Genomic DNA, 27,080 nt, shown 5'->3' on the forward strand with positions numbered 1-27,080 from the left:
TGTTTTACTTTTGTAATATGACTGCTAAACATAGGTATGACTGCTAGTTAATCCTTTAACCTTTAGAAAATCACCAGTGTTTGAAAGTAGGAAATTTGTATATGTTATAAAGTACTAGAAAATGGGAAATCTAGGTAGTTGATGTGTTATTTTAGTATAACATTGTACAGTGGGGTAATATAAATATTTGTTAATTTATGAAGAGCCCCCTTAAAGCTCATTAGGAATAAACTGAATTAAATCAGTATTGTTTTTTTGTCCTTTCTTTATTATTACACGTGGGCTATATTTGAGGATATTTTGGTGATTCTTAACCAACTGAGCCACCCAGGCGCCCTAAAGATTTATTTATTTATTTATTTGAGAGAGAGAGAGAAGGTGATTCTTAAAATGTAAAGATATTAGTATGACTGTGTTATAGCTTAATGGGAAATATGCTAAATCTAATACATAATTTTCAACTTTGCCTGTATATTTTTTGTGAATTAAGATTTTTTTTTTTCCTTAAAGAAATTGAATTCTCCTACGTTGTCTGTTAATAGTGAAGGATTCATACCTATGCTGGCCAAGTTAGATGACTGTATAACATATATCTCATCACATGTAAGTCATGGTATTTCTGTATGTTTTTAAGATATATTAACATCCCTATTTTATCATTTCTGATGCTTTAAAGTAATTATTTCTTCTGAAGGGAAAAATGTATCTGTAATATAGTTGAAGAAAGACTGTAGTAAATTCTTAATCATTGTCAGTAGTGATGTCAAAAAGTACTTTCAGCTGCTGAGGCAACCCCTGGAGTCGAAAGAGGTCCTGGCTGACGCAGTTTTATGCCGCCTGAAAGGATGAGTGATTTTTAGGCTGTTGACTTCCTAATGTTTTAGATATTTCTTTGACAAACAAAAAGCGTTACTTGGGAGGAAATAAAGGAACAGGCCCTTTGATTTAATCACCCTCTTTCTATCCCCCAAGGATTTATAGCTGTACAGGTTTCCCCCACTATCTGAAAGTAGAATGTTCCCATGAAACCTTTTGTAAGCCAAAATGGCATAGAGCGAAGAAGCAGTTACCATTTCAGAAAAGTGAAAATCCTCTTTGGATTTCTTTTGGTTAGTGAGAACAGGTACGATTATAAGTCTTTTGTAAAAGCCAAATGGCGTAAAGTAAGCTTTTGGTTGGGCGGGTGTGAGGGAGGGGCAGCCTGTATTCACCTTTGCCGAGCTTACCATCTGTATGAGACCATATAAAGGACAGGTTTGTTTTCATAGTTTACTCTGCCTATGTTTATTTTCTCTTTGTAAATCTTTCCCTCTCCTTTACAGCCAAATTTTAAAGATTATCCTGTATATTTGCTGAAATTTAAGCAATGTCTTTCTAAAGCTTTGCACCTTATGAAGACATACACTGTGAACACACTACAAAACCTCACAAATCAGTTACTAAAAAGGGTGAGTTAACTGGTGAAGTGTTTTTTCTTTTCTTTTTCTTTTTTTATTCATTTATCTTCCATAATCTAAGTGTGAGATGACTACTTAGTAACTCTAAAAACTTTTTTTTACCTTTTGTTAAGTAAGATTATGCATCAGTTTAATTATAATAGAAAAAAATGGCTGTATTATATCTGTCCATCAGAATCTTATTTTCAAAGAATATTTAATAGTGTGAGAAGTACTCAGTACTATATGGTAAGTACTAAGATTCAAACTGTTTGTCACTTAAAACATTTTCTTATCTAATTCATGAAAATATTGGAAGGAAATATACCAAAATGATAAAAGTGGTTCTGTGTTAGTGGTGGGATTACGTATGATGGATACTTTGAATTTTTTTCTTTGTGTATGATAGATAATTTTCTGTGTTTAGCAAATGTATTTTTATTGAGTGCCTTCTCAGTGCTTGGCATTGTACTGGGAACCGTACAGTAGCGATAAGGAGCCAGTAAGGTCCCTGGGCTCAAGGGGCTTATATTCAGGAGAAGTAATCATCGAAGAAGGAAACAAAAAAATTGATCAGTTACAGATGGAGCAAGCAAGCTAGGTGGAAATTGAGCAGAGTGTTATGTTAGAAAATTAAGAATACAGCTAGCTAAGATAGTCATTGAACACATTTCTTTCATAAAATAAAATCATAAAGATTATACATTTTATTTTGTAAGCTCACTTTCTAAAGAACATGGAATATCTTCTTAAATTTTCAGTTCGGTTCAAAGCCACTGATTTTGGGGTTGCAGTTTAGTGTTCACATTGCTCTTAGCTGATATGAAGGCCAGACTATATAATTTTTCTATTCTGTAAAATTTTTATTTTATTTAATTATTTTTTATTTTTTTAAAGATTTTATTTATTTGAGAGAGAGAGAGAGAGAGAAACAGCATGAGAGGGGAGAGGGTCAGAGGGAGAAGCAGGCTCCCCGCTGAGCCGGGAGCCCGACGCGGGACTCGATCCCAGGACTCCGGGATCATGACCTGAGCCGAAGGCAGTTGCTTAACCAACTGAGCCACCCAGGCGCCCTGTAAAATTTTTAATAAGTTTAGGAAATTAATACCTAATCAGTACTAGCACCTACTGTGTACTAGTAGCTAGTGCTTTAGTATTGAGCTGCATAAAAACTTTATGAGTATATATATATATTTTTTAAGATTTTATTTATTTATTTGACAGAGAAAGCACAAGCAGGGGGAGCGGGAGAGGGAGAAGCAGGCTCCTCGCTGAGTAGGGAGCCTGATGCAGGACTCAGTCCTAGGACCCTGGGATTATGACCTGAGCCGAAGGCAGATGCTTAACCAACTGAGTTACCCAGTAGCTCTTTATGAGTGTATGTTATCACCATATAATGGATGCACTGAATCTCAGAGAGGTCCGGTAATTTGGCCAATATCCTACTGTCAGTAAGTGAGTATGAATCTGAATTGAAGTCTGTTTACTACCAAAATTCATGTAACATAGGGTACATTTTAATTATAAGGAGGAAGGAGATGACAGCTCCACGTAAATATTTCTCATTTGTAGCAATAATACTAATATGTAATCTCTCTTTGAGATTTTTCTCTCTAAGCTTTTGGTTGGTATATAGGCCAAGTAGTAGCTGTTTGAAATAGTTGGTGTCACATTTTCTGAATAATTATTTGTTTGCTAATTATCTCCCTTCCCTCTCCTCCCCCATGTCTCTTTAGGATCCTGCATCTGTACCTAATGCAGACAATGCCTTCACATTATTTTATGTGAAATTTCGAGCTGCTGCTCCCAAAGTCAGAGTAAGTCTATTGACATAAATAGGATATTACTCTGAAGTTTATTTAGCCAGCCCTTTTGAAGTTCTGCTGTATGTTAGGCCCTTTGCTTATACCAGGAAATGAACACTAATGAAAGGTAGGCACTGTCCTTCCACATTACAGCAGTGTACCTTTGTGATGTCTTAAGAGCCCAGAGCAGGAAACACCTAGCTCTTCCTATAATACTCAGGGAAGGATTCTAGGTGGAAGTGACATTTGAGCTTAAAAAGCTCAGATGTATAGTGAACTTGAGGGGATTGATGAGGGTATTTTATACAGAGGGAACAGCATGTATAGGGATGGTTGTAGAGACATATATTTTGGGAGAACTTGTAACTTGTTATGATCAAAACACAGAGGACATTGATAGCATGCAGTTGGGAAAAAAGACAGGAAAGACTGCAGGGATCATTTCAGAGGGGTATCACATGTCGTGCTAATTGAGGAAAAGTAGACAGCTAGTGAAGTATTTTATTGTATTTATTTATTTTAAAGCTTTAGTTAGAGTGAGCAAGTGGGGGGAGGGGTAGAGGGAGAGAGAATCTCCAGCAGATTCCCTGCTGAGTGCGGAGCTTGACATGGGGCTCAAATTAATGAAGTATTTTAAACAGGAGAATGATTTGGTCAGATTTACCATTTCTTTCGATTAAGGATGCACTATGAAGAATGGAATATGGTGAAAAGAGATTTGAGACAGGGAGGCCTGATTAACAAGGAAGATTTTGCAGTAGTCCATGGGAAATAGGGGTTGATAAGGTGTTGGTAGTGTATTCTTGAGGTGGGGAACATGTGCCTTATTTATTCTCCTTAGCACAGTGCCTGGTACATAAAGGAATGCACTAAATATTTATCTTGATTGAGTGATTGGAAATGGAGGGTGCAGAAAGTAGATATATGTGTTAATATATATACGTTTAATATATCCAAGATACAGTTGACTGGAGCTGGTACACGTATCTTTTTACTACTCATTGTGAAGTTACTGTAAAGAGTAGTTTACTTTTGCTGCCTCTGACTCTCTTGCTGTTGCCCTCTTGAGAGTCAGTTGAAGGATTTTTTTTTTTTTTTAGTTAACATACAGTGCAATGTTGGTTTCTGGAGTAGAATTCAGTGATTCATCACTTACATACAACACAGTGCTCATCACAAGTGCCCTCTTTAATACCCATCACCCATCTAGCTCTTCCCCATCCACCTCCCTCTATCAACCCTCAGTTTGTTCACTGTCGTTAAAAATCTCTTATGGTGTGTTTCCCTCTCTCTTTTTTTTCTTTTTCCCCTTCCCATATGTTCATCTGTTTTCTTTCTTAAATTCCACATATGAGTGAGATTATACGGTATTTGTCTCTCTCTGACTTATTTCACTTAGCATTATTTCACTCTAGCTCCATCCATGTCATTGCAAGTGGCAAAATTTCATTTCTTTTGATGGCTGAGTAATATTCCATTGTATATATGTACCACATCTTGATCTCTTCATCAGTCGGTGAACATTTGGGCTCTCTCCATAGTTTGGCTATTGTTGATAATGCTGCTATAAACATCAGGGCGCATGTACCCCTTTGGATCTGTATTTTTGTATCCTTTAGGTAAATGCCTAGTAGTGCAATTGCTGGACCGGAGGGTACTTCTCTATTTTTAATTTTTTGAGGAACCTTCATACTGTTCTCCAGAGTGGCTGTACCAGTTTGCATTCCCACCAACAGTGTAAGAGGGTTCCCGTTCTCCACATCCTCACCAACACCTGTTGTTTCTTGTGTTTATGCTAATTTTAGCCATTCTGACAGGTGTGAGGTGATATCTCATTGTGGTTTTGGTTTGTATTTCCTTGATGATGAGTGATGTTGAACATCTTCTCCTGTGTCTGTTAGCAGTCTGGATGTCTTCTTTGGAAAAGTGTCTGTTCATGTCTTCTGCCCAGTTCTTAACTGGATTATTTGGTGTTTTTTGGGTGTTGAGTTTGGTAAGTTCTTTATAGATTTTAGGACTAACCCTTTATCAGATATGTGGTTTGCAAATATCTTTTCCCATTCTGCAGGCTGCCTTTTAGTTTTGTCAATTGTTTCCTTTGCTGTGCAGAAGCTTTTTATCTTGATGAAGTCCCATTAGTTCATTTTTGCTTTTGTTTCCCTTACCAGAGACATGTCTAGTAGGAAGTTGCTATGGCCGAGGTCAAAGAGGTTGCTGCCTGTGTTCTCTAGGATTTTGATGGTTTCCTATCTCACATTTAGGTCTTTCATCCATTTTGAATTTATTTTTGTATATGGTGTAAGAAAGTCGTCCAGTTTCATTCTTCTGCATGTTGCTCTCCAGTTTTCCTAGCACCATTTGTTGAGGAGACTGTCTTTTTTCCATTGGGTATTTCCTGTTTTGTCGAAGATTAGTTGACCATATAGTTGTGTATCCAGTTCTGGGTTCTCTTTTCCGTTCCATTGATCTGTGTCTGTTTTTGTGCCAGTCCCATACTGTCTTGATGACTACAGCATTGTAAGATAGCTTGAAATCCGGAATCGTGGTGCCTCCAGTTTTGTTTTTCAGAATTGCTTTGGCTATTTGGGGTCTTTTGTGGTTTCATACAAATTTTAGGATTGTTTGTTCTAGCTTTGTGAAAAATGCTAGTGGAATTTTGATAGGGATTGCATTAAATGTGTAGATTCCTTTGGGTAGTAAAGACATCTTAACAATGTTTTTTCTTCTAATCCATGAGAATGGAATGCTTTTCCATTTCTTTGTGTCCTCTTCAGTTTCTTTTGTAAGTGTTCTATAGTTTTTAGAGTACAGATATTTTACGTCTTTAGTTAGGTTTATTCTTAGGTATTTTATTGTTTTTGGTCCAGTTGCACATTGGATTGATTCCTTGATTTCTTTTTCTGCTGTTTCATTATTGGTGTATAGAAATGCAACAGATTTCTGCACATTGATTTTATATCCTGCAACTTTGCTGAATTCATGTATACTAGCAATTTTTTGGTGGAGTCTTTCGGATTTTCTACGTAGAGTATCATGTTGTCTGCAGATAGTGAAAGTTTAACTTCTTCCTTGCTGATTTGGATGCCTTTTATTTCTTTTTGTTGTCTGGTTGCTGAGACTAAGACTTTCAGTACTATGTTAAATAGTAATGGTGAGAGTGGACATCCTTGTCTTGTTCCTGACCGTAGGGGAAAGGCTCTCAGTTTTTCCCCATTGAGGATGATATTAGCTGTAGGTCTTTCATATATGGCCTTTATGATGTTGAGGTATGTTCCATCTATCCCTACTTTGTTGAGGTTTTTATCAGGAAAGGATGCTGTATTTTGTCAAATGCTTTTTCTGCATCTATTGACAGGATCATATGGTTCTTATCGTTTGTTTCATTAATGTGTATCACATTGATTCATTTGTGAATATTGAACCAGGAATAAATCCCACTTAATCATGGTGAATAGTTCTTTTAATGTACTGTTGAATTCAATTTGCTGGTATTTTATTGAAATTTTTTGCATCCATGTTCATCAGGGATATTGGGATCATCAGGGATAGTCTCCTTTTTAGTGGGATATTTGTCTGGTTTTAGAATCACACTAATGCTGGCTTTGTAGAATGAGTTTGGAAATTTTCCTTCCATTTCATTTTTTGGAAGAGTTTGAGAAGAATAGGTATTAGCTCTTCTTTAAATGCTTGGTAGAATTCCCCTGGGAAGCCATCTGGCCCAGGACTTTTGTTCGTTGGGAGAGTTTTGATTACAGATTCAATTTCTTTGCTGGTTATGGGTCTGTTCTAATTTTCTATTTCTTCCTGTTTCAGTTTTGGTAATTTGTAAGTGTCTAGGTATTTGTCCATTTCTTCCAGGTTACCCAGTTTGTTGGCATGTAATTTTTCATAGTATTCTCTTATAATTGTATTTCTGTGGTGTTGGTTGTGATCTCTTTCATTCATGATTTTATCTGTATGGGTCCTTTCTCTCTCTCTCTTTTTTTTTTTTTGATAAGTCTGGCTAGGGATTTATCAATTTTCTTAATTAAGAACCAGCTCTTAGTTTCGTTCATCCATTCTACTTTTTTTGTTTGTTTGTTTCTATAGAATTATTTATTTCTGCTCCAATCTTATTATTACCCTTCTTCTGCTGGCTTTAGGCTTTTTTTGCTGTTCCTTTTCTAGCTCCTTTAGGTGTAAGGTTAGGTTGTGTAATTGAGACTTTTCTTGCCTCTTGAGATAGGTCTGTATTGCAAATATACTTCCTGCTTAGTACTGCCTTTGCTGCATCTCAAAGGTTTTGGACTGTCATGTTTTCATTTTCATTTGCTTCCATGTACTTTTTTATTTCTTCTTTAATTTCCCAGGTAAGGCATTCATTCTTTAGTAGGATGTTCTTTAACCTCCATGTATTTGAGGTCTTTCCAGATTTTTCCTTGTGGTTGACTTCAAGTTTCATAATGTTGCGGTCTGAAAATATGCATGGTATGATATCGATCTTTTTGTACTTGTTGAGGGCTAATTTGTGACCCAGTATGTAATTTGTTTGGGAGAATGTTCCATGTGTACTTGAAAAGAATGTGTATTCTGCTGCTTTAGGATGAAATGTTCTGAAAATATCTGTTAAGTCCATCTAGTCCAGTGTGTCATTTAAAGCCCTTGTTGCTTGATCTTCTGGCTTAGATGATCTGTCCATTGCTGCAAGTGGGGTGTTAAAGTCCCCTACTGTTATTGTATTATTATCAAAAAGTTTCTTTATATTTATTAATTGATTTATATATTTGGGTGCTCCCAAGTTGGGGGCATAAATATTTACAATTGTTAGATCTTCTTGCTGGATAGACCTTTTAATTATGATATAATGCCCTTCTTCATCTCTTGTTATGTGTTAAAATCTAGTTTGTTTGATGTAAGTATGGCTATTCTGGCTTTCTTTTGATGTCCATTAGCATGATAGATGGGTCTCCATCCTCCACTTTCAAACTGCATGTGTCTTTAGGTCTAAAATGAGTCTCTTGGAGGCAGCAAATAGATAGGTCTTGTTTTTTTACCCGTTCTGATACCCTGTGTCTTTTGATTGGAGCATTTAGTCCATTTACATTCAGAGTGATTATTTTTTTATTTTTTATTTATTTTTAAAGATTTTATTTGAGAGAGAGCAAAAACAAGAGGTGGGGAGGGAAGAGGGAGAGAGAGAGAGAGGCAGACTCCCTGCTGAGCAGGAAGCCCGACACCGGGCTTGATTCCAGGTCCTGGAGATCATGACCTGAGCTAAAGGCAGATGCTCAGCCAACTGAGCCACCCAGGCGCCCCTAAATTCACAGTGATTATTGAAAGATATGAATTTAGTGCCATTGTGTTACTTGTAGAGTTGGTATTTCTGGTGATGTTCTCTGGTCCTTTCTAGAATTTGTCGCTTTTGTTTTTTTTTTCCTCCATTCAAAGAGTCCCCCTTAAACTTTCCTGCGGGGCTGGTTTAGTCGTCATGAACTCCTTTAGTTTTTGTTTGCCTGGGAAACTATCTCTCCTGTTGTGAATGACAGTCTTGCTGGATAAAGAATTCTTGGCTGCATATTTTTCCCATTCAGCACATTGAATATTTCTTGCCACTCTCTTCCAGCCTGCTAAGTTTCTGTGGACAGATCTGCTGTGAACTTTATCTGTCATCCCTTGTAGGTTAAGGACTTTTTTTTCCCCCTTGCTGCTTTCGGGATTCTTTCCTTGTCTGTATATTTTGTGAATTTGACTATAATATGCCTTGGCAATGGCCAGCTTTTGTTGAATTTAATGGGAGTTCTCTGTGCTGCTTGGATTTTGATGTCTGTGTCCTTCCCAAGATTAGGGAAGTTTTCAGCTATAATTTGTTTAAATAAACCTCCTACTCCTTTTTATCCCTCTTCATCTTCTGTGACTCCTATGATATGAATGTTAATACGTTTTAATAAGTCGCTGAGTTTCCTAAGTCTACCTTCTTTTCAGCTTCATTATTTTTCATAATTTTATCTTTTCTATCACTGATTCACTCCTCTGATTCGCCCGTCCTTGTTTTTACGGCCTCCATTTGGGTTTGTATCTTGGTTATAGCATTTTTAACTTTGGCCTGACTAGATTTTAGTTCTCTTATCTCTGCAGTAAGGGATCTCTAGTGTCTTCTGTGCTTTTTTCAAGGCCAGCTAGTATTCTTATAATTGTAGTTTCAAATTCTAGTTCGGACATCTTACTTATATCTGTATTGATTAAATCCCTGGCCATGAGTTCTATTTCCTGTTCTTTTGGGGTGAATTTCTCCCATCTTGTCATTTGTCCAGAAAAGAAAAGAAGAAAGAAAAAAAAATAAAAAACGCCCAAAACAAAGAAAAAAAAACCGAATAAACTAGATCCTTGGTGTGTTTTGGTCTGCTTGTTAAAAGAATCTATATCCCAAAATAAAAAAAAAAAACAAAACAAAGAATAAAAGTAAAAAAGAAGCTAGATTCTGTTTCCCCAAGAGCTGAAGCTTTGCAGCACTCTATGATCAGTAGACTTGGTAGGAGTGAATTGTTTGTGCTTGTCTTCTGGGGGAGGGGCCTGCTGCCCTGATTCTCATGCCTACTTGTTTCAGTGGAAATGTGCCTCCAGGGTGCAGGAGGGTGGGCCTGGTGTATGCTGCTTGGACCTCCGCTAGGTGGTGCTGTTTTGCTCCCTGAAGGCATTCAGCACTGACCAGCAGGATGAATACGGTGGTGCCCTGGTCTTAGCTGAAAGTTTGTGCCCCTGCTCTTCAGTGAGCCCTCACAGAAGAGCAATCAGTCACCACTCTTTGTACTCAGTTTCCGTCTGAACCCTGTGTTCACCGTGCCTGTGTCTGAGCTTTTTTATCTCAGGGGCATGTTCAAAACTCCAAAATTTTAGGAATTCCCCTGGTACAGACCTGTTCTGTTCCTCCCGGGGAGGGTCTTGTTCCACTTTTGCCATTTGCTGGCAGGTTCCAGGAAAGTGGTCACATGACCACGCAGCCATTCGCAATTTATGGCAAAACAGAGTAGAAAGCTGGTACTGAGACCTGCTGCTCTCAGCTGGTTTCCACACTCCTATGCCTGGGAACAGTGGCACCACCCCTTCTTGTGACCCAGGGGATCCTCAGACCACGATGTTACTCCTGGGCTTCTGCCATACTTTCCCACCTGGGCACCTTGAAGCCAGGCACGTCCCCCATGGTAGAGGACTTCTAAAAGTTCAGATTTTGTGCTCTGCTGCTTCTAATACTTTACAGTAGGCTCGGTAGGCAGGCCTCCCTCCCCACCTCCTTACCAACAGTAATATCTCCCCCAAGTCAACTCTCTGCACCTCCTACCTTCCAAAAGGTGGTTGCTTTTTACTTGTAGATCTGCAGTTTTTGTTCTCTCAGACCTCCAGTTGATTTCTTGGGTGTTCAGAATGACTTGGTAGCTATCCAGCTGTGTTTTGAGGGTCGAGACAAGCGTAGGGTCTCCCTACTCCTCTGCCATCTTAACTCCTCCCTCAGCTTTTTGTTTTTTGAAATAAGAAAAACTTGGTCTTATTTATAGAAGATACAGGAGAAGAGTGGTTCATTGATGGTATAAGGTTTAGATTGTGCCTGATTGGTTGCTTTTGCTTAGTAGTCAAATACCAATGGTAAAAATTTGATTAGAAATGGTATAGATAAGTGTGATATAGCTCAGTGTGGTAAATGAATATAAAATGATTATATAATTATCAGTGGCTTTCCTACATGCCATTTACCAATGGTAGCCAGTTAATATACGTGATGGAGTCCTATTTATATTAGTGACAGATAGCATAAAATACTTACCTAGAAACAACTTTAATGGAAATACAACGATGAAGAAAATGACAAAACTAGACAGAAAATTATGAGATTGAGTAAATGATAAGCCTCTCTTGTCCCTGGTTAAGGAGACTTAATTTTTTATTTTTTTTAAAGGTTTTATTTATTTATTTGTCAGAAAGAGAGAGCACAAGCAGGGGGAGTGGCAGGCTGAGGGAGAAGCAGGCTCCCCGCTGACCAAGGAGCCCAGTACGGGGCTCGATCCCAGGACCCTGGGGTCATGACCTGAGCTGAAGGCAGACGCTTAACTGACAGCGCCACCCATTAATTTTTTAAATGTCAATTCCTTTTAATATTATTTATGGGTCAAATATAATCTTAACAAAATTCCAATGGAATTTCTTTTTGGATGATGCTAAAATTAATCTAGTATACTAAATAAGCAAGACTAATTACACAAGTAAATTTGAAAAATACATTGATACTGATCAAGAATTTATTGGTGGATCATTGGAATGAGAAATTCTAGAACTTAGTATATAAAGAAATCAATCTTAAAGAGGAAAGGTTAGAGTTTTCTATATAGTATTGGGAAGATTTGCTAAGTATTCGGGGGGAAAAAAGTAAGCTCTTCACTTTATAACATTACCAAAATACATTCTAAATGAACTAAAGAGTTAAATGTAAAAATAAGCAGGAAAAAAAAAAACCTAGCAGAAATTATTGGGAAAAAAATTACAGAGTAAAAGATTCAGGATATAAAAATTACATTTTCTGAATTTTAAACAGCCAAAGAAAAGCAGAAACTAGCATGTTTGCAACAGATAAGTAAGAAGGTTAATATTTTTTAATATGCTAAGAGTGCTTCTAACTCAGTAAGAAAGATGAATATCTGATATATAAATGACCAGATTACGCAAAGAAAATGCAAATGGTTCATTAACTGTGAGTGCATCTGTAGCCTCAGTGGAGAATACATGTAGTTTAAGGTTAGATGGCATTTTTTTTTTTGTTAAGACAATGGCAGATTAAGGTGTATCAGTCAGTGCTTTTGAGAATTTGATGAGGCAGACAATACTGCTGATAGAGATGTAAATCAATTCCTTCCTCAAAAAACATTTTAGGAGAATGGAGCAAAAGCCCCTTTAGGTATTTTGACCCAGTGTTGGGGTCCCCAGCTGGGAAGTACATACTGTTATTATACCTGCTTTATGTGGTAGGAAGTGGAAACTCAGAAGTGAGCCCGCTCTCCTGGGCTCAGACAGCTCCTGGGGAGCTGGCACCCAGACCCTCTAAGTTTCATTCCAGGCCCAGAGCTCCTAACCACTAGACTTTTCTTTTCAGGAAACAGTCTAGAAGTCTAACACAATATTTGACTTATGGTACATTTGCCTAAGGGGATATTATGTGGCCATTTAAAATAATGTTTTTTTAAAATAATAATAATAACAATTATTATTATTATGCATCGAGTGTTTACTAGGTGCCAGGCACTATGCTAAGGCATTCCATATGTTTTCATTTGATGTTGAGTAGGATGATGTTTTGAAATGTAATTTTTTGAAAGCAGATTATCATGTTGAATGTATAATTCCAGGGTTTTTTTTTTTTTAATATAATAACTATAGTGTGTGTATACAAAAACCTGAAAGAATATTCTAAAATATTAGTTGTGGTTATTTTGTGGTATTTATAAGTGATTTTATGTTTCAGCTTTTTTGTATTTATAGATTTTCTAACATTAGCATGTATTTGTTAAAATCAGAAAGTAATTAAAAGTATATCTAAAACAGATGTATTTTTAATATATATTTATTTTGCAGACTCTTATTGAACAAATAGAACAGCGATCTGAAAAAATACCTGAGTGAGTACCTGGAAGTTCTTTAAATTACCTTCTTCATGATGTGCCATTTTTCCAAATCTGTTATGTTTCTGATATTTTCTGAGCAATTACCTTCCATACTATGCAAGCTTTTTCTTGTAGCACATAACTTACTTTGGGGAAAGGTTGTAGACCTGACTTTTGAGTTTGCAAGGGATCTCTTTTTCCCATAGCAGGATTTGCTTTTAATTTCAAAGATGTAAGATCTTTCTCTACTCTTGGGAGATACATCTTTTTTTAAAAGAATAAAAATTATAGTTTTTGAGCCACAGTTCATTATGGTTTATTTTATCTCTTTTCATACATAAATATTTCTAGTATTTAATGTGGGCAAATGAGAGGTGACCTTATTGCTTTAGAGGTTTTGAAACCTGGGATTTAAGATCAGATTTAATTTACATATCTGAAATCAGAAGTTTATACTCCAATCTCATTTGCTTTTCATCAGATACCAACAACTGCTAAATGACATCCATCAGTGTTACCTTGACCAGCGGGAGCTCCTTTTGGGCCCTAGCATCACTTGTACTGTAACAGAGTTAACAAGCCAGAATAATAGAGATCATTGTGCCTTGGTAAGCGTCTGCTAGTTTTGATTGATAGTTAAACCTTCCTCTGAAATATTTTGATGTTCGAAGCTGTATTTAGGTAAATAAGTTTTGGATCCTATATCAACAAGCTTAAAGAATTTTTCTTTCAGTTATGAGAAATCTAGGTTATAATTAGCATTCAGCTTGTTAAAATATTCTCATTTTGATCTGTTTTTTGAAGAATGAAGACTCATAAACAAGTATTACTCCTTGAAAGATGAAGCTTCAGAGTTTGTGGATTTATACTGACGATTTAGTTTAATTTTTGCTGTAGGAAGTGCCTTTTGTTTAGCGATTTTAATTCATATTATGGAAAAATACATAAACATTCTTTTATTAAATACCCCCTCTTCAACTAGAAGAGTAATTTATTTTCATTGTCAAAAGTTTAGAAAAGAAAATAAAAATGAGCCATATTCACATTATGCAGTAAACCATTGAAAACCAGCCACTTTCTGATCTTGAATGAGTTATTTTGTGAATATATGTGCATAACCTCAGTGCAAATAAAATATTTGTTTTACTCATAAATGCTGGGATCATTGTGTGTCTTTAACTGTAGGTAATGTGTGTTTATTTCCTGCAGATTCGCAGTGGCTGTGCCTTTATGGTCCACGTATGCCAGGATGAGCACCAGCTTTACAATGAATTTTTCACAAAACCAACATCAAAATTAGAGTGGGTGGTACACAAACTCTTAACTCTTGTTTTTAAGATTTAATTTGCTAATGACCATCATGACTTACTATATTATAGGAGTATTTTAAAGTCAACTGCAGAGTGTTTTAACTTTTGTGAGTGTGTGAACAGAATATTATTGGATGGAACAGTGGTTATTTTAAAATAAATGTGCAATTTATTTTATTTATTTATTTATTTTTTAAAGATTTTATTTATTTATTTGAGAGAGAGAATGAGAGAGAGAAAGCATGAGAGGGGGGAGGGTCAGAGGGAGAAGCAGACTCCCTGCTGAGCAGGGAGCCCGATGCGGGACTTGATCCCGGGACTCCAGGATCATGACCTGAGCCGAAGGCAGTCGCCCAACCAACTGAGCCACCCAGGCGCCCCAATAAATGTGCAATTTAAAGGCCAACATGCTTTTACATTATTTGTAATATATCTGTGGAGACAATATGGTATGATAATAAGAAGCCTATATCCCTTTATCTCTGCTAAGTATAATAATTCCTTCTAGTTAAAAAATTCTGTGGTTCTAACCAATGAAAGACACTTAAAAATACAGACACTATTTAATACCTTTTCCTTATTTTTCTCAAAGTGTCTTTCAGCTCCTGTGTTAGTCACTTTTGGTTTCTTCATATTGATGATTTGACTCTTAAAAGTTTCTAAGATTATGACTTTTGTAATGAGGAAGAGACAGATGTATCTTATAGTTTTGATACTTCTGATGAAATGCTATGTATAGAAGAGTACTGTTGACAGTTTGAAGAATATAGACAACTTAAGTTTTTCCTTTCAAATGTTTAAAATTGTCAAAAATACTTTTATGTCCAAGTACTTTGAATTTTGTTAATCTAAATCCAAGTATTCAAGAATTTTCAATTCATCTTTCCTAGGGAAAATGTTACATTTGACTCACAAATGATGTAGAATATAAAAGGGTAATTAAATCAAAATATTTGTTATTGTGGACATATATAAAGTATTGCTAAAATAAAGTTGTAATGAATTGACATTAGGCTGGGGACAGCTACTTTGGAGTGGCTGCTGAAGACTGCTTATGGATTTTGAGCTTTTTAAAGCAAAGAAAAATCTACAGTATTACTTTCACCCTTTGAGTTCTCATTATATAATGTTCCCATGCACTATTTTCCAGTAGATTTTTATTTTTATTGGCTAGAAGAAATCAGTGATACCTTTTAAACTATGAGAAAATTCTGAAAAGATTACTACTTATAGCCATGTTTTATTCTTTCGTTTTAGTGAACTTTTGGAGAAACTGTGTGTGTCATTGTATGACGTCTTCAGGCCTTTGATCATTCATGTTATTCACTTAGAGACTCTATCGGAACTTTGTGGGATTCTTAAAAATGAGGTGCTTGAAGATCATGTACAGAACAATGGTAAATGATAGTTAGAAATGATAATTTCAAAAGTCTTTTTAATTATATTTGTGGCTCAGTGAATTTGAAAACCTCCTATCCTCTACCCCACTCACCTATATAAATTTATTATTTTTATAGCTTGGGTTGATGACTTGTCCCTTTTAAAATCAAGATGCACCCTATTTTTTGACTAAAGGTACAAATTAAATGGGGAAAGAATTTTAAAATCTGGGTAAAATTATTAATAAAATAATTATAGTTAATTTTTCTTTTTGGCATCTGAAATCCAGAGAGAACTGTCAGTTTTGGATTAGACATTTCTTAATAACATTCTTAACCAAAATACCTAGAGTCGTTGACTATATTGTATACTCTTGATTTTAAAACGGAAATTATTTTAGTGTACATACATAATAATGACTTATCTTTTTTGAAATTACAAATAAAAGCAATTCTCTGGAAAAACTCTAACCATCTGATACATTCTTTAATATTTGATTTGATTGTCATAGAAAACATGACTTAAATAACTTTAAAAAAAAACCCTTCAAGTAATTATTTTATTGGCAGAAATTACTGTTTTCACTTTGACTTTCCTTAGGAGACACTATAGGTTTGTTATGGTTCCAAAGTTTCTTCTGCTGCATTTAGTTCATTCTAAGATGTGTATTTTCTTACACATTAATGCTTCTTAATTAAATTAACTTGAATATTTATGTTATTATGTAGTGTCTACAACTCCCCAGCCCTTGGAAAGCTGTTACGGAATTAATGGTTTGTCTTAACACTGAAAGCGTCTTAGGAATGCAGAAATTCTATATAAACTCACATTTCATTTTAGTTTTTTACTCTTTTTTTTTTTGTGTGTGTGTGTGGAAACCTTAACAAGTCATTTAATATCTGTGGGACTCAATTTATTTGTAAAATTGGAATGATGACCCAACTAATAAGCTGCCCTAGCTGTCTCTCAGGATTGGTCTGACGCTGAATGAGATAACTTTTAAAAAGCACAAAACACTTTAAAATTCAGACTTTAGTATTTATATTAATAATAGAAATAATATCACAGAGTCTCAGAAAGAAGGTATAAGGGCAAATTTATTTCCCAATTTTAAATTTGAGGAAATTGAAAGACATTTATTAAATTTTTCTGAGGTCATTGAGTCATACTGAAATAGAATGCAACCACAGTCCCCGAGGCAAAAATGCTTCCTACTACTACTGGACACTTGAGTAATATTTTTGCTTGTTTAAAGAAAGTATTTTTCTAAATATAAAGGAATGGATGATTACACTTTTTTATCAGCTGAACAACTGGGAGCATTTGCAGCTGGAGTAAAGCAGATGTTAGAAGATGTACAAGAGCGCCTCGTCTACAGAACCCACATCTACATTCAGACAGACATCACGGGGTACAAACCTGCTCCTGGAGATCTGGCATATCCTGATAAGTTGGTGATGATGGAGGTAGGGTTCCCTTATTTGATCTTGATCTCTCCCTCAGCCCCATATACCTTTTGGATGTTTGGTACTAGTGAAAATAGGATTTTTCTTTTTAATTCCCATTCAAGATGTAAAATCAAGATAAACTTGCCATAAAGTCACAGGAAATAAAAATTTTTTTTTTAAGGAAATAAAATTTTAAAAAATTGAACAAAATGATCTGTTACGTTGTTTTTCCTTCAAGTTATATTTTATAATTAGTTCCCCTCCCCTTTTCTAGGAAATAAGCGTTCTCAATTTATTTTAAAAAGATTTATTTACTTTAGAGAGAGAGAGAGAGAGTGTGCTCATGCACAAGTATGGCGAGGGGCAGAGGGAGAGAGAAAGGGAGAATCTCAAGCAGACTCCCTCCTGAGCATGGAGCCCAACATGGGGCTTGATCCCACGACCCTGAGATCACAACCTGAGCTGAAATCCAGAGTAGGACGCTTAACCGACTAAGCCACCCAGGTGCCCTGTGTTCTCAGTTTTTAAATTGAATTTGTGCTTCCTGTGATTTCTCTTATTTTTAAATAAATGGCAAAAAGAGGGTTGATAACATAGGAGCCACCATAGTTGATTGTCGCGTAACCACGTGTCCTGCTGTCTCATAAAAACCCTGAAGGCCATCTCCTCAAAATTCTACAGTACCTAAGGCCAGTTTATGGTTTGAAGAGTTAGATTTACCTCACTGATCATTTATCTCACTGATTTAGTTACATATGAATCTTTATTTTCTTTGAGTGCTGGACAGAGTTTAAATAATGCTGAGGATATTAGTGCTAAACCAAAATTAGAACGTAGAACTTTTTTTTCTTTTTAAGTATGCTCCATGCCCAGTGTGGAGCTCAACGTGGGTCTTGAATTCATAACCCTGAGATCAAGACCTGAGCTCATATCAAGAATCAACTTAACCAGCTAAACTACCCAGGCACCCCAGAACCTAGAACTTTTTTAAAGGAAGTTTCAAATATAAGCAAAAGGTAGAGAGAATAATATAATGAGCTCTTACATATCATTACCCCAGCTTCCACATGGCCAGTCTTATTTCACTTAGAGCTCCATTACTCCTTTCCACACCATTAGTTATTTTGGAGCAAATTCTAAACATTTCATCAGTAAATACTTCAGTAGGTAGCTTTAAAAGGTAAGGCACATTTTATTTTTTGCAGTGAAGTCTTTTTTCCAGTTTTATTGAGAAGTAATTGACATATATCAGTAAGTTTAAGGCATAGAGCATGATGATTTGATTTACATACATTGTAAAATGATTACCCCAATAGGTTTAGTTAACAGCCATCATCTTATATAGATAATAATACAAAGAAAAATTTCTCTTTGTGATGAGCTGTTAGATCTACCTCTGAACAACTTTCCTATCTATATACAGTATTTATTGTTTTTTTTTTTTTTTTTTTTTTTTAAAGATTTTATTTATTTATTTGACAGAGAGAGAGAGATAGCGAGAGCAGGAACACAAGCAGGGGGAGTGGGAGAGGGAGAAGCAGGCTTCCTGCCGAGCAGGGAGCCCGATGTGGGACTCGATCCCAGGACCCTGGGATCATGACCTGAGCCGAAGGCAGACGCTTAACGACTGAGCCACCCAGGCGCCCCTATACAGTATTTATTGTTAACTATAGTCATCATATATATCACATTCCTAGTATTTATCTTGTAACTGAAAGTTTGTACTTTTGTTTTTTTTTTATTTTTTAGATTCACATATAAGTGAGATCATACAGTATTTGTCTTTCTCTGGCTTATGTCACTTAGCATAATGTCTTCAGGGTCCATCCATGTTGTTGCAAATGGTAGGATTTCCTTGTTTTGTTTTTTTTTAATATGGACAAATAATATTTCACTGTCTGTATACCCAACTTCTTTATCCATTCATTCATTTGTGGACACTTAGGTTGTTTCCGTGTCTTAGCTATTGTGAGTGAACGTGGGGGTGCAGATATCCTTTTTAGTTAGTGTTTTCATTTCCTTTGGATATATTCCCAGAAGTGGAATTGCTGGATCATATGGTAGTTCTATTTTTAATTTTTTGAAGATCCTCCATACTGTTTTCCAGAGCGGCTGCATCAATTTACAGTCCTGCCAATAGAGCACAAGGGTTCCCTTTTCTCCACATCCTTGCCAACACTTGTTAACCTTTTTTTTAAAAAAGATTTTATTTATTCATTTGTCAGAGCATACAAGTGCACACGCACACGAGTGGAGGAGGGGCAGAAGGAGAAGCAGGCTTCCTGCTGAGCAGAGAGCCCGATGTGGGGGGTCTCTATCCCAGGACCCTGGGATCATGACCTGAGCTGAGGGCAGAGGCTTAACTGACTGAGCCACCCAGCATCCCAACACTTGTTATCTCTTGTCTTTTTAATAGTAGCCATTCTAACAGGCTTGAGATGGTATCTCATTCTGGTTTGAATTTGCATTTCCCTGATGGTTGTTGATGTTGAGCATCTTTTCATTATCTGTTGGCCATTTGTATATCCTCTTCGGAAAAAATGTTGATTTAGGTCCTTCATCCATTTTTAATTGGGTTATTTGGTTTTTATGCTACTGAGTTGTATGAGTTTTTTATACATTTTGGATATTAACTCCTTATTAGATACGTGGCTTGTAAATATTTTTCCCCATTCTGTAAGTCATGTTTTCACTTTGTTGATGGTTTCTTTTTTTTTTTTATTTTAAAGATTTTTTTTATTTATTTGACAGAGAGCGAGAGCAGGAACACAGCAGGGGGAGTGGGAGAGGGAGAAGCAGGCTTCCTGCTGAGCAGGGAGCCCAATGCGGGGCTCAATCCCAGGACCCTGGGATCATGACCTGAGCCGAAGGCAGACGCTAAATGACTGAACCACCTAGGCGCCCCTGTTGATGGTTTCTTTTGCTGTGCAGAAGCTTTTTAGTTTGATGGTAGTCCTACTTGTTTATTTTGGTGAGGGCACTTTTCATTTTAACATAACCGTGATAACTGTCACACCTAAAAACATTATTATAGTTCCTATCTTGATATCATTGAATATTCAGTTGAATCTGGAATTTTTTCAGATTTACTATGTGTTAGTGTTTTGTCCCAGTTACTTTATCTTTTTGTGTATAAGTTTTATTGCTGAACCATTTGAAAGTAAATTATAGATATGGTGATACTTCACTTCTGAATACTTCAACTCTTACTCTCCTAAGAATAAAAACATTCTTCACATAATCACATGCTATTTTTACATATATAAAAATTAACATTAATTCAACATATTATTTATATGCAGTACATATTCAAATTTCTCCAGTTGTCCTTCAGCTGTCTTTAAAACAGGATCAAAAAATTTAAAAAGTAGGATCCAGTCAAGGTTAATGTTTCTCCCCACCTATTTTTTTGTTTTGTTTTTGTTTTTTGTTTTTATGACATTGGTTTTTTTGAAGAGACCAAGCCAGTTTTATTGTAGAATGTGCCACATTCTGGATTTGTCTGATTGTTTTCCTCATACTTAGATTCAGATTAAACTTTTTTCTTTCTTTCTTTTTTTTTTTTTTGCAAGAATACTACACAGCTGATGTGTACTTATCTCATCACATCAAAGGCACATAATGTCAGGATGTTCCACAATTGGTTAAGGTAGTAATTGGTAACTTTCTTCATTATAAAAGTACATTCCCCTCTTTGTAATTAGTGAGTACTGATGAAATGATACTTTGGGATTATGTGAGTTACCCAGCATCTTTTTACCCAGTGGTTACTGCAACCATTAATGATCTGTGCCTGAATCTGTTATTATGTTGGGAGTAGCAAATTTCCTATCTGCCATTTCTTCTGCATTTATTAGTTGGCATTCTGCCGCAAAGAATTAATTTCTCTTTCTCCCTTCCTTTTTTCCTACCCTCGACCCTTGTAGACTAGTGGAATTTTTTAAAAAGTCATTATCTATTGCCATTACTCTTTTTGAAGCTCAGAATTGTCCCAGATTTGACTAATGGAAGATGGCTTCTTTGTCCTTTAGATGGCTTTAGATGGCTTCATTGTCATTTTGACATGTCCCTGTAATCTTTGAGGACTTATTTCTTTTTTCTTAAACAGTTTTATTGAGTTATAGTTTATAAACCCCACAATTCACCCATTTAGAGTTTATAATTTAGTGGGTTTTAATATATTCATGGATAGGTGCAACCGTCACCACAGTTGGTTTTAGATCACTTTCACCATCTCAGAAAGCAGCCTTGTACCTTTCGCCGTCACCCTCCGACCCCAGTCTGAGGCAGACATTAATTTCTGTCTATAGATTGCCCTGTTTTAAACATTTCGTATGAATAGAATTATATAACATATGGTCTTTTGTGATGTCTTTCACTTAGCATGTTTTCACAGTTCATCCAAATTATAGCATGTATTAGACTTCATTCCTTTTTATGCCTGGATAATATGCCATTGTATGGATAGATCACATTTCGTTTATTCATTCGTCTGCTGATGGACACTTGGGTTGCTTTCACCTGTTGGGTGTTATAAATAATACTGCTGCAAACATTCATGCACACATTTTTGTGTGGACATGTGTTTTCATTTCTCTTGTGTATATACCTAGGAGTGGAATTGCTGCATTGTATAGTAACTCTGTGTTTAATCATTTGAGGAATGGCCAGATTGTTTTCCAAAGTGGCTGTACCAGTTTACATTCTCACCAGCAGTGTATGAGGGTTCTGATTTCTCCACCTACTTGCCAACTCTTGTTAGTATTTGACTTTTTGCTTTCAGGCATCTAGTGGGTATGAAGTAATATCTCATTGTGATTTTGATTTGCATATTGTCCTTGCATCATTTGTTATCCCAGCATTCTGTCCAGTTGTCCCAGCATCATTTGTTGAAAGGCTATTCTTTCCTACTGGATGGTCTTGGCACCCTTGTTGAAGTCAGTTGCTCATAGATTTTTGGGTTGGTTCCTTCCTTCCTTCCTTCCTATTTATTTATATGAGAGAGAGAACGTGAGTGGGAGGAGGAGCAGAGGGAGAGAGAACATCCTTAAGCAGACTCCCCACTGAACACAGAACCTGACTCGGGGCTCAATCCCAGGACCCCAAGATCATGACCTGAGCCGAAATCAAGAGTCAGATGCTCAACTGACTGAGCCAGCCAGGCGCCCCCGGGTTTATTTCTGAACTCTCAGTTTTATTACACTGATCTTTATGTCTGTTTTTATGTCAATATCAGACTGATTTGATTATTGTTTTGTAATAAATTTTGCAATCAGGAAGTTTGAATTCTAATTTCTTCTTCCTTTTTAAGATTGTTTTGACTATTCTTGGTCCCTTGAAATTCCATATGAATTTTAGAATCAGCTTGTCAATTTCTACAAAGAAGTCAGCTGGGATTTGTTAGGGATTGTATTATATCTGTCGATCAATTTGGGGAGCATTGCTATCTTAACAATATTAAGTCTTCCAATTCATGAACATGGGATATTTTGAAATTATTTAAATCTTTTTCAATTTCTTTCAGTGATATTTTGTAGTTTTCAGAGAATAAATTTTATACTTAATTTGTTAAATTTATTCCTAAGTATTTTATTCTTTTTGAAGCTAATGTAAATGGAACTCTTTTCTTAATTGTTTTTTGATTGTTCATTGCAAGTGTATAGAAATATACTTGATTGTTATATACTGATCTTGTATTATGTAACCTTGTTGGACTAACTTATTCTAATAGATTTTAGTGGAGTCCTTAGGATTTTCTATGTATGTATGTGTAAATATATATGTATGTATGTACGTAAGATCACGTTGTCTGCAAATAGAGATAGTTTTAATTTCCAACTTAAATGCCTCTTATGTATCTCTCTTGCCCATTTGCCCTAGCTAGAACCTCCAATACAGTGTTGAATAGAAATGATGAGACCTTAATTATTCCTGATATTAAGGGGAAAGCATCTAGCCTTTTCCATTTTATATAATGTTAGCTGTGAGTTATTCATATAATGCCCTTTATCAGGTTGAGGAAGTTCCCATCTATTCCTAGTTTGTTGAGTGCTTTTATCATGAAATGATGTTTGTTTTTGTTAGATGCTTTTTCTGCATCTTTTGGGATGATCTAGTGATTTTATTCTATTGATACATTACATTAATCAGTTTTTCAAATTAAACCAACCTTACATTCCTGAGATAAATCTCATTTGTTGTGGTATATCAATCTTTTTATATGTTTCTGGATTCAGTTTGCTAGTATTTTGTTAAAGACTTGTATCCATATTCATAAGAGATACTGGTAGATGTCTTTTGTCTTGATATCTGGTTTTGATATCAGGGTAATACTGGCTTTGTGAAGTAAGTTGGGGAGTATTCCCTCCTCTTCTATATTTTGGGAGAGTTTGTGAAGAATATTAGTTAATTCTTTAAATGTTTGATGGAATTCAGTGGTGAAGCAGTCTGGGTCTTGACATTTCTTTGTGGGTGTTTTTTTATTATTCAGTCTTTTCACTTGTTATAGGCCTATTCATATTGTCTCTTTCTTCTTGAGTCAGTTTCAGTAGTTTATATTTTTCTAGGAATTTTTCCATTTCATCTAAGTTATCTAACTTGTTGGTATATTGTTCATTGTTGTTACATTTGTGTTTTTTATTTCTGTAAGGTTGGTATTACTATTCCCTCTATATGTGATTCTAGTAATTCGAGTCTTTTTCTCTTTTTATCTTGGTCAAACTAGATTTCTTTGCTTTCTTGCACAAGATGATCCACGTACTTACCCTTTACATTCTTTGCCCTAGGTCTGGAGTCACCTGTTTCTCCAAGAAGTTTTGATTCCCTTAACACGGAAGAGAGTGGTATTTAGAAACCAACATCTGAGTGTTAGGTGTTTTCATTGCTAGCAGTGGATGTCGTTACTTCTAACCCCTAAAGGGCGGAGGTAGAAAAAATATAACTTTAAATATCATGAATTTATACTGAAACCTCTAATTCAAATCCATTTCTATAGGGTTCTTCCTTATTTTCCCCCATTCCATATTTGTATGTCTCTTCTCTCACAAGAGAAACCCTGGCTTCCAGTACCTTCTGTTTATTTATTCATTTGCTCCAGGTTACGACATACTTAAAAATAGTTTCAAAGTTAACACCATAACTAGCAGCAAACTTCCTGAATTCAAGATCTTTTGTACTTCTTTTTGTCCTTAGATCATATCCTACTAAGATATACAGATTATTGTCAAACTTCAACCTTTGATTCTAACTACAGATCTGAAGATTTTAAACTAAGAGCTAATCCCTTTAGACTGGGGATTTTTCCCATGTAAGTTTGCCATTTGTATGGCATGGGGAAAGTGTAGAGTCAGACCTAGGTTCAAGTCCTGACTCTGTCAGTCGGTAGCTGTTACCTAGTTTCTATGAATATGTGTCATTATTTGTAAAGTAGGTGTAACAGTACTGACCATTGGGGGTTGCTGTGAGAGTAGAGATAATGGCTAGAAAGCACTTGACTTTCTAGTCATATAGTAGACCGTGGCTGTTGTTGTTTAGCCCCTGAAATATTTAAAAACAATATTTGACTTTTTAAAACTGTCTTTAAATTTAAGTAATGAGTGAAATATATTACCAGTTAAAAATTGTTTTTTAATTTTAGTTTTTTCCCACCTTTATTGAGATATAATTGACATATAACATTGTATAAGTTTAAGGTATACAATATAGTGATTCGATATACATATATGTTGTGAAATGTTTATCACAATATATTCATTAACATCCATCATTTCATATGGTTGCATTTTTTGTGTGTGTTATGGTAAGACCTTGAAAAAAATCTACTCTCTTAGCAACTTTCAAATATACAAACAGTATTGTGGGTTTTTTAAATTTCTTTAATTTTATTTTTTAAAGACTTTATTTATTTTGAGAGTGTGTGCGAGCAGGGAAAGGGGCAGAGGGAGAGGGAGAGAGAGAATCCTCAAGCAGACTCCCTGCTGAGTGTGGAGCTCGACGCCGGGCTCGATCCCCTGACCCTGAGATCGTGACCTGAGTCCAAATCAAGAGTTTGATGCCTAACTGACTGAGCCACCCAGGTGCCCCATACAGTACAGTATTATTAACTGTCATTACCATTCCTGTATATTAGGTCCCCAGGACTTATCTCCTACTGGAAGTTTGTACTCTTTGACCACCTTCCTCCCTTTTCCCACAACCACCAATCTGTTCTCAGTTTCTATTTAATATTTTTTTAAAAACAAGACATTTGGCTTGTTAGTAAAGGTGAGTTTTGATGTGTCTGTCTGCTTTTTTTTAATTTAAATTTAATATGAAGGGTGTGGTCCTTTTATTTTCCCTTACCTATAAGAATGTGACTATTTTTAACTTATTAAACAAATTACTTGATCTAGTTTGTTTGGAAAATATCTAAAGTATTTAAAATAAAAGTACATTTTAAGAGCAGTTATCAGTAGCCTGATTATTTTATTTGAAAAGTTCCAAAGGAAATTTTGATACTAGTGAATTTGAAAATATCCCCTGAAATAATATTGCTAAGACATTACACGTTTCTAATGTATTTTCAAAAATGTAGTCTAATTTTTGTAAGGTTTGCAGACTATCCTTGCTTAATTATCATTGGCTTCCAGCAGGAGTGCTGACTTAAATTTATTTGTCTATGAAAAATAGGTTTAAAGTCCATTTCTTCATAAATGTATCCTATATTCATCAACACACCTTTTGATATCAAGTGGGAATCTTTTTTGTTAAGTTATAAATATGGCTCAGATAGCATCCTGTTTCTGTTTAGACTGCTTCTCCTGGATGTCACACATCCTGATTTTCTTTTCTTTTTTTTTTTTAAATAGATTTTATTTTTTAGAACAGTTTTAGATTTATAGAAAAACTGAAAAGGTCTTACAGAGTTCCCATGTACCCCACATCCAGTTTTCTCTGTTATTTAATATCTTATATTAGTGTGGTACACTTGTTGTGGTTAATGAGCCAGTAATGATACATTGGTATTAACTAAAGGCCATAGTTGATTCACATTTCCTTAGCTTTTATAAAATGTCTTTTTCTATTCCAGGATCCCATTATCCATTTATAGTTACTACATTGCATTTGTTTTTCATATCTTCTTAGGCTCTGCTTGGCTCTGACAGTTTCTCACACTTTCCTTGTTTTTGCTGATTTTAATTTAACATTTTTGAGGAGAATTGGTTAAGAGTTTTATAGGGTGCCTCCCAATAGGAATTTGTCTGATGTTTTTCTCAAGATTAGACTGGTGTTACGTATTTTTGGAGGAGAACCCAAAGTACCATTTTTATCACATCATATCTAGGGTAGATACTCTCAGTATGACTTACACTGTTGATACTGACCTTGATCACCTAGCTGAGGTAGCATTGTCAGGTTTCTTCACTGGGAAGTTGCTCTTTTCCCCAAGCTATGCTGCTTCCTTGAGACAAAGTATTTACATACATTATTTGGAATTTTTCTGTGAGGGGATCGTTTTCCTTCTATATATATATGTATGTATGTATGTATGTATGTATTTATTCACTTACTGATATCAGTATGAACTCATGGATATTTATTTCATACTTTGGGTTATTGTCCACTGCTATTTATTTGTTGTTCAAATAGTTCCAACTTTGACCATTGGGAGCTCTTTCAGTTGGTTCCTGGGTCCCTTTGAACATATCCCTCGCTTGTAGGTGTGTTTATGTTTTATGAGCACTTCCTTATCTCTTGGCTCTATAAGATGGTCTAGGCTTATTTTGTCTATTTCCAGTCTTAGTCCTAGAATCAGCCATTTCTCCAAGGAGTCCTGGCTTCTTTTATTGGAGAATGGTATTAGAAAATAAGGTCTAGGTGCTTAAGTGTGCTCATACCTATAGAGTGTTCTTGCTTTTGGGTCCTCTCAGCTGACAGAGCAAATAAATATATGTATGTATAACCTATTCCTGTTGCTACACATCCTCACCAGCATTTTAACTTAACCTATTTTAATGCCTGAACTGATAAATGTGTTGTAATAAGTGTGTTTGTTTTAAAGCTAACAGGCTTGAAATATACCAGGCTATTTAGTTTACTG

General features: G+C 35.6%; 1 protein-coding gene across 2 annotated transcripts in view; it reads left to right on the forward strand.

Annotated features, from left to right (window-relative positions):
• The window catches only part of COG3 (component of oligomeric golgi complex 3), a 73,842-nt gene that overhangs the window by 13,844 nt on the left and 32,918 nt on the right, over positions 1–27,080 (forward strand). For both annotated transcript variants that reach the window (XR_013446964.1, XM_036071682.2), the window contains exons 6-13: positions 511–603; positions 1,323–1,448; positions 3,173–3,253; positions 12,836–12,879; positions 13,346–13,472; positions 14,074–14,165; positions 15,432–15,571; positions 16,860–17,020. Coding sequence is in view for 1 of the 2 variants with exons in the window: in XM_036071682.2 (XP_035927575.1) it covers positions 511–603; positions 1,323–1,448; positions 3,173–3,253; positions 12,836–12,879; positions 13,346–13,472; positions 14,074–14,165; positions 15,432–15,571; positions 16,860–17,020 (864 nt within the window). In the remaining variant the exon portion in view is untranslated. The remainder of the gene's footprint in view (positions 1–510; positions 604–1,322; positions 1,449–3,172; positions 3,254–12,835; positions 12,880–13,345; positions 13,473–14,073; positions 14,166–15,431; positions 15,572–16,859; positions 17,021–27,080) is intronic.

Source organism: Halichoerus grypus, chromosome 4, assembly GCF_964656455.1.
Source record: "Halichoerus grypus chromosome 4, mHalGry1.hap1.1, whole genome shotgun sequence".
NCBI classification, from domain to species: Eukaryota; Metazoa; Chordata; class Mammalia; order Carnivora; family Phocidae; genus Halichoerus; species Halichoerus grypus.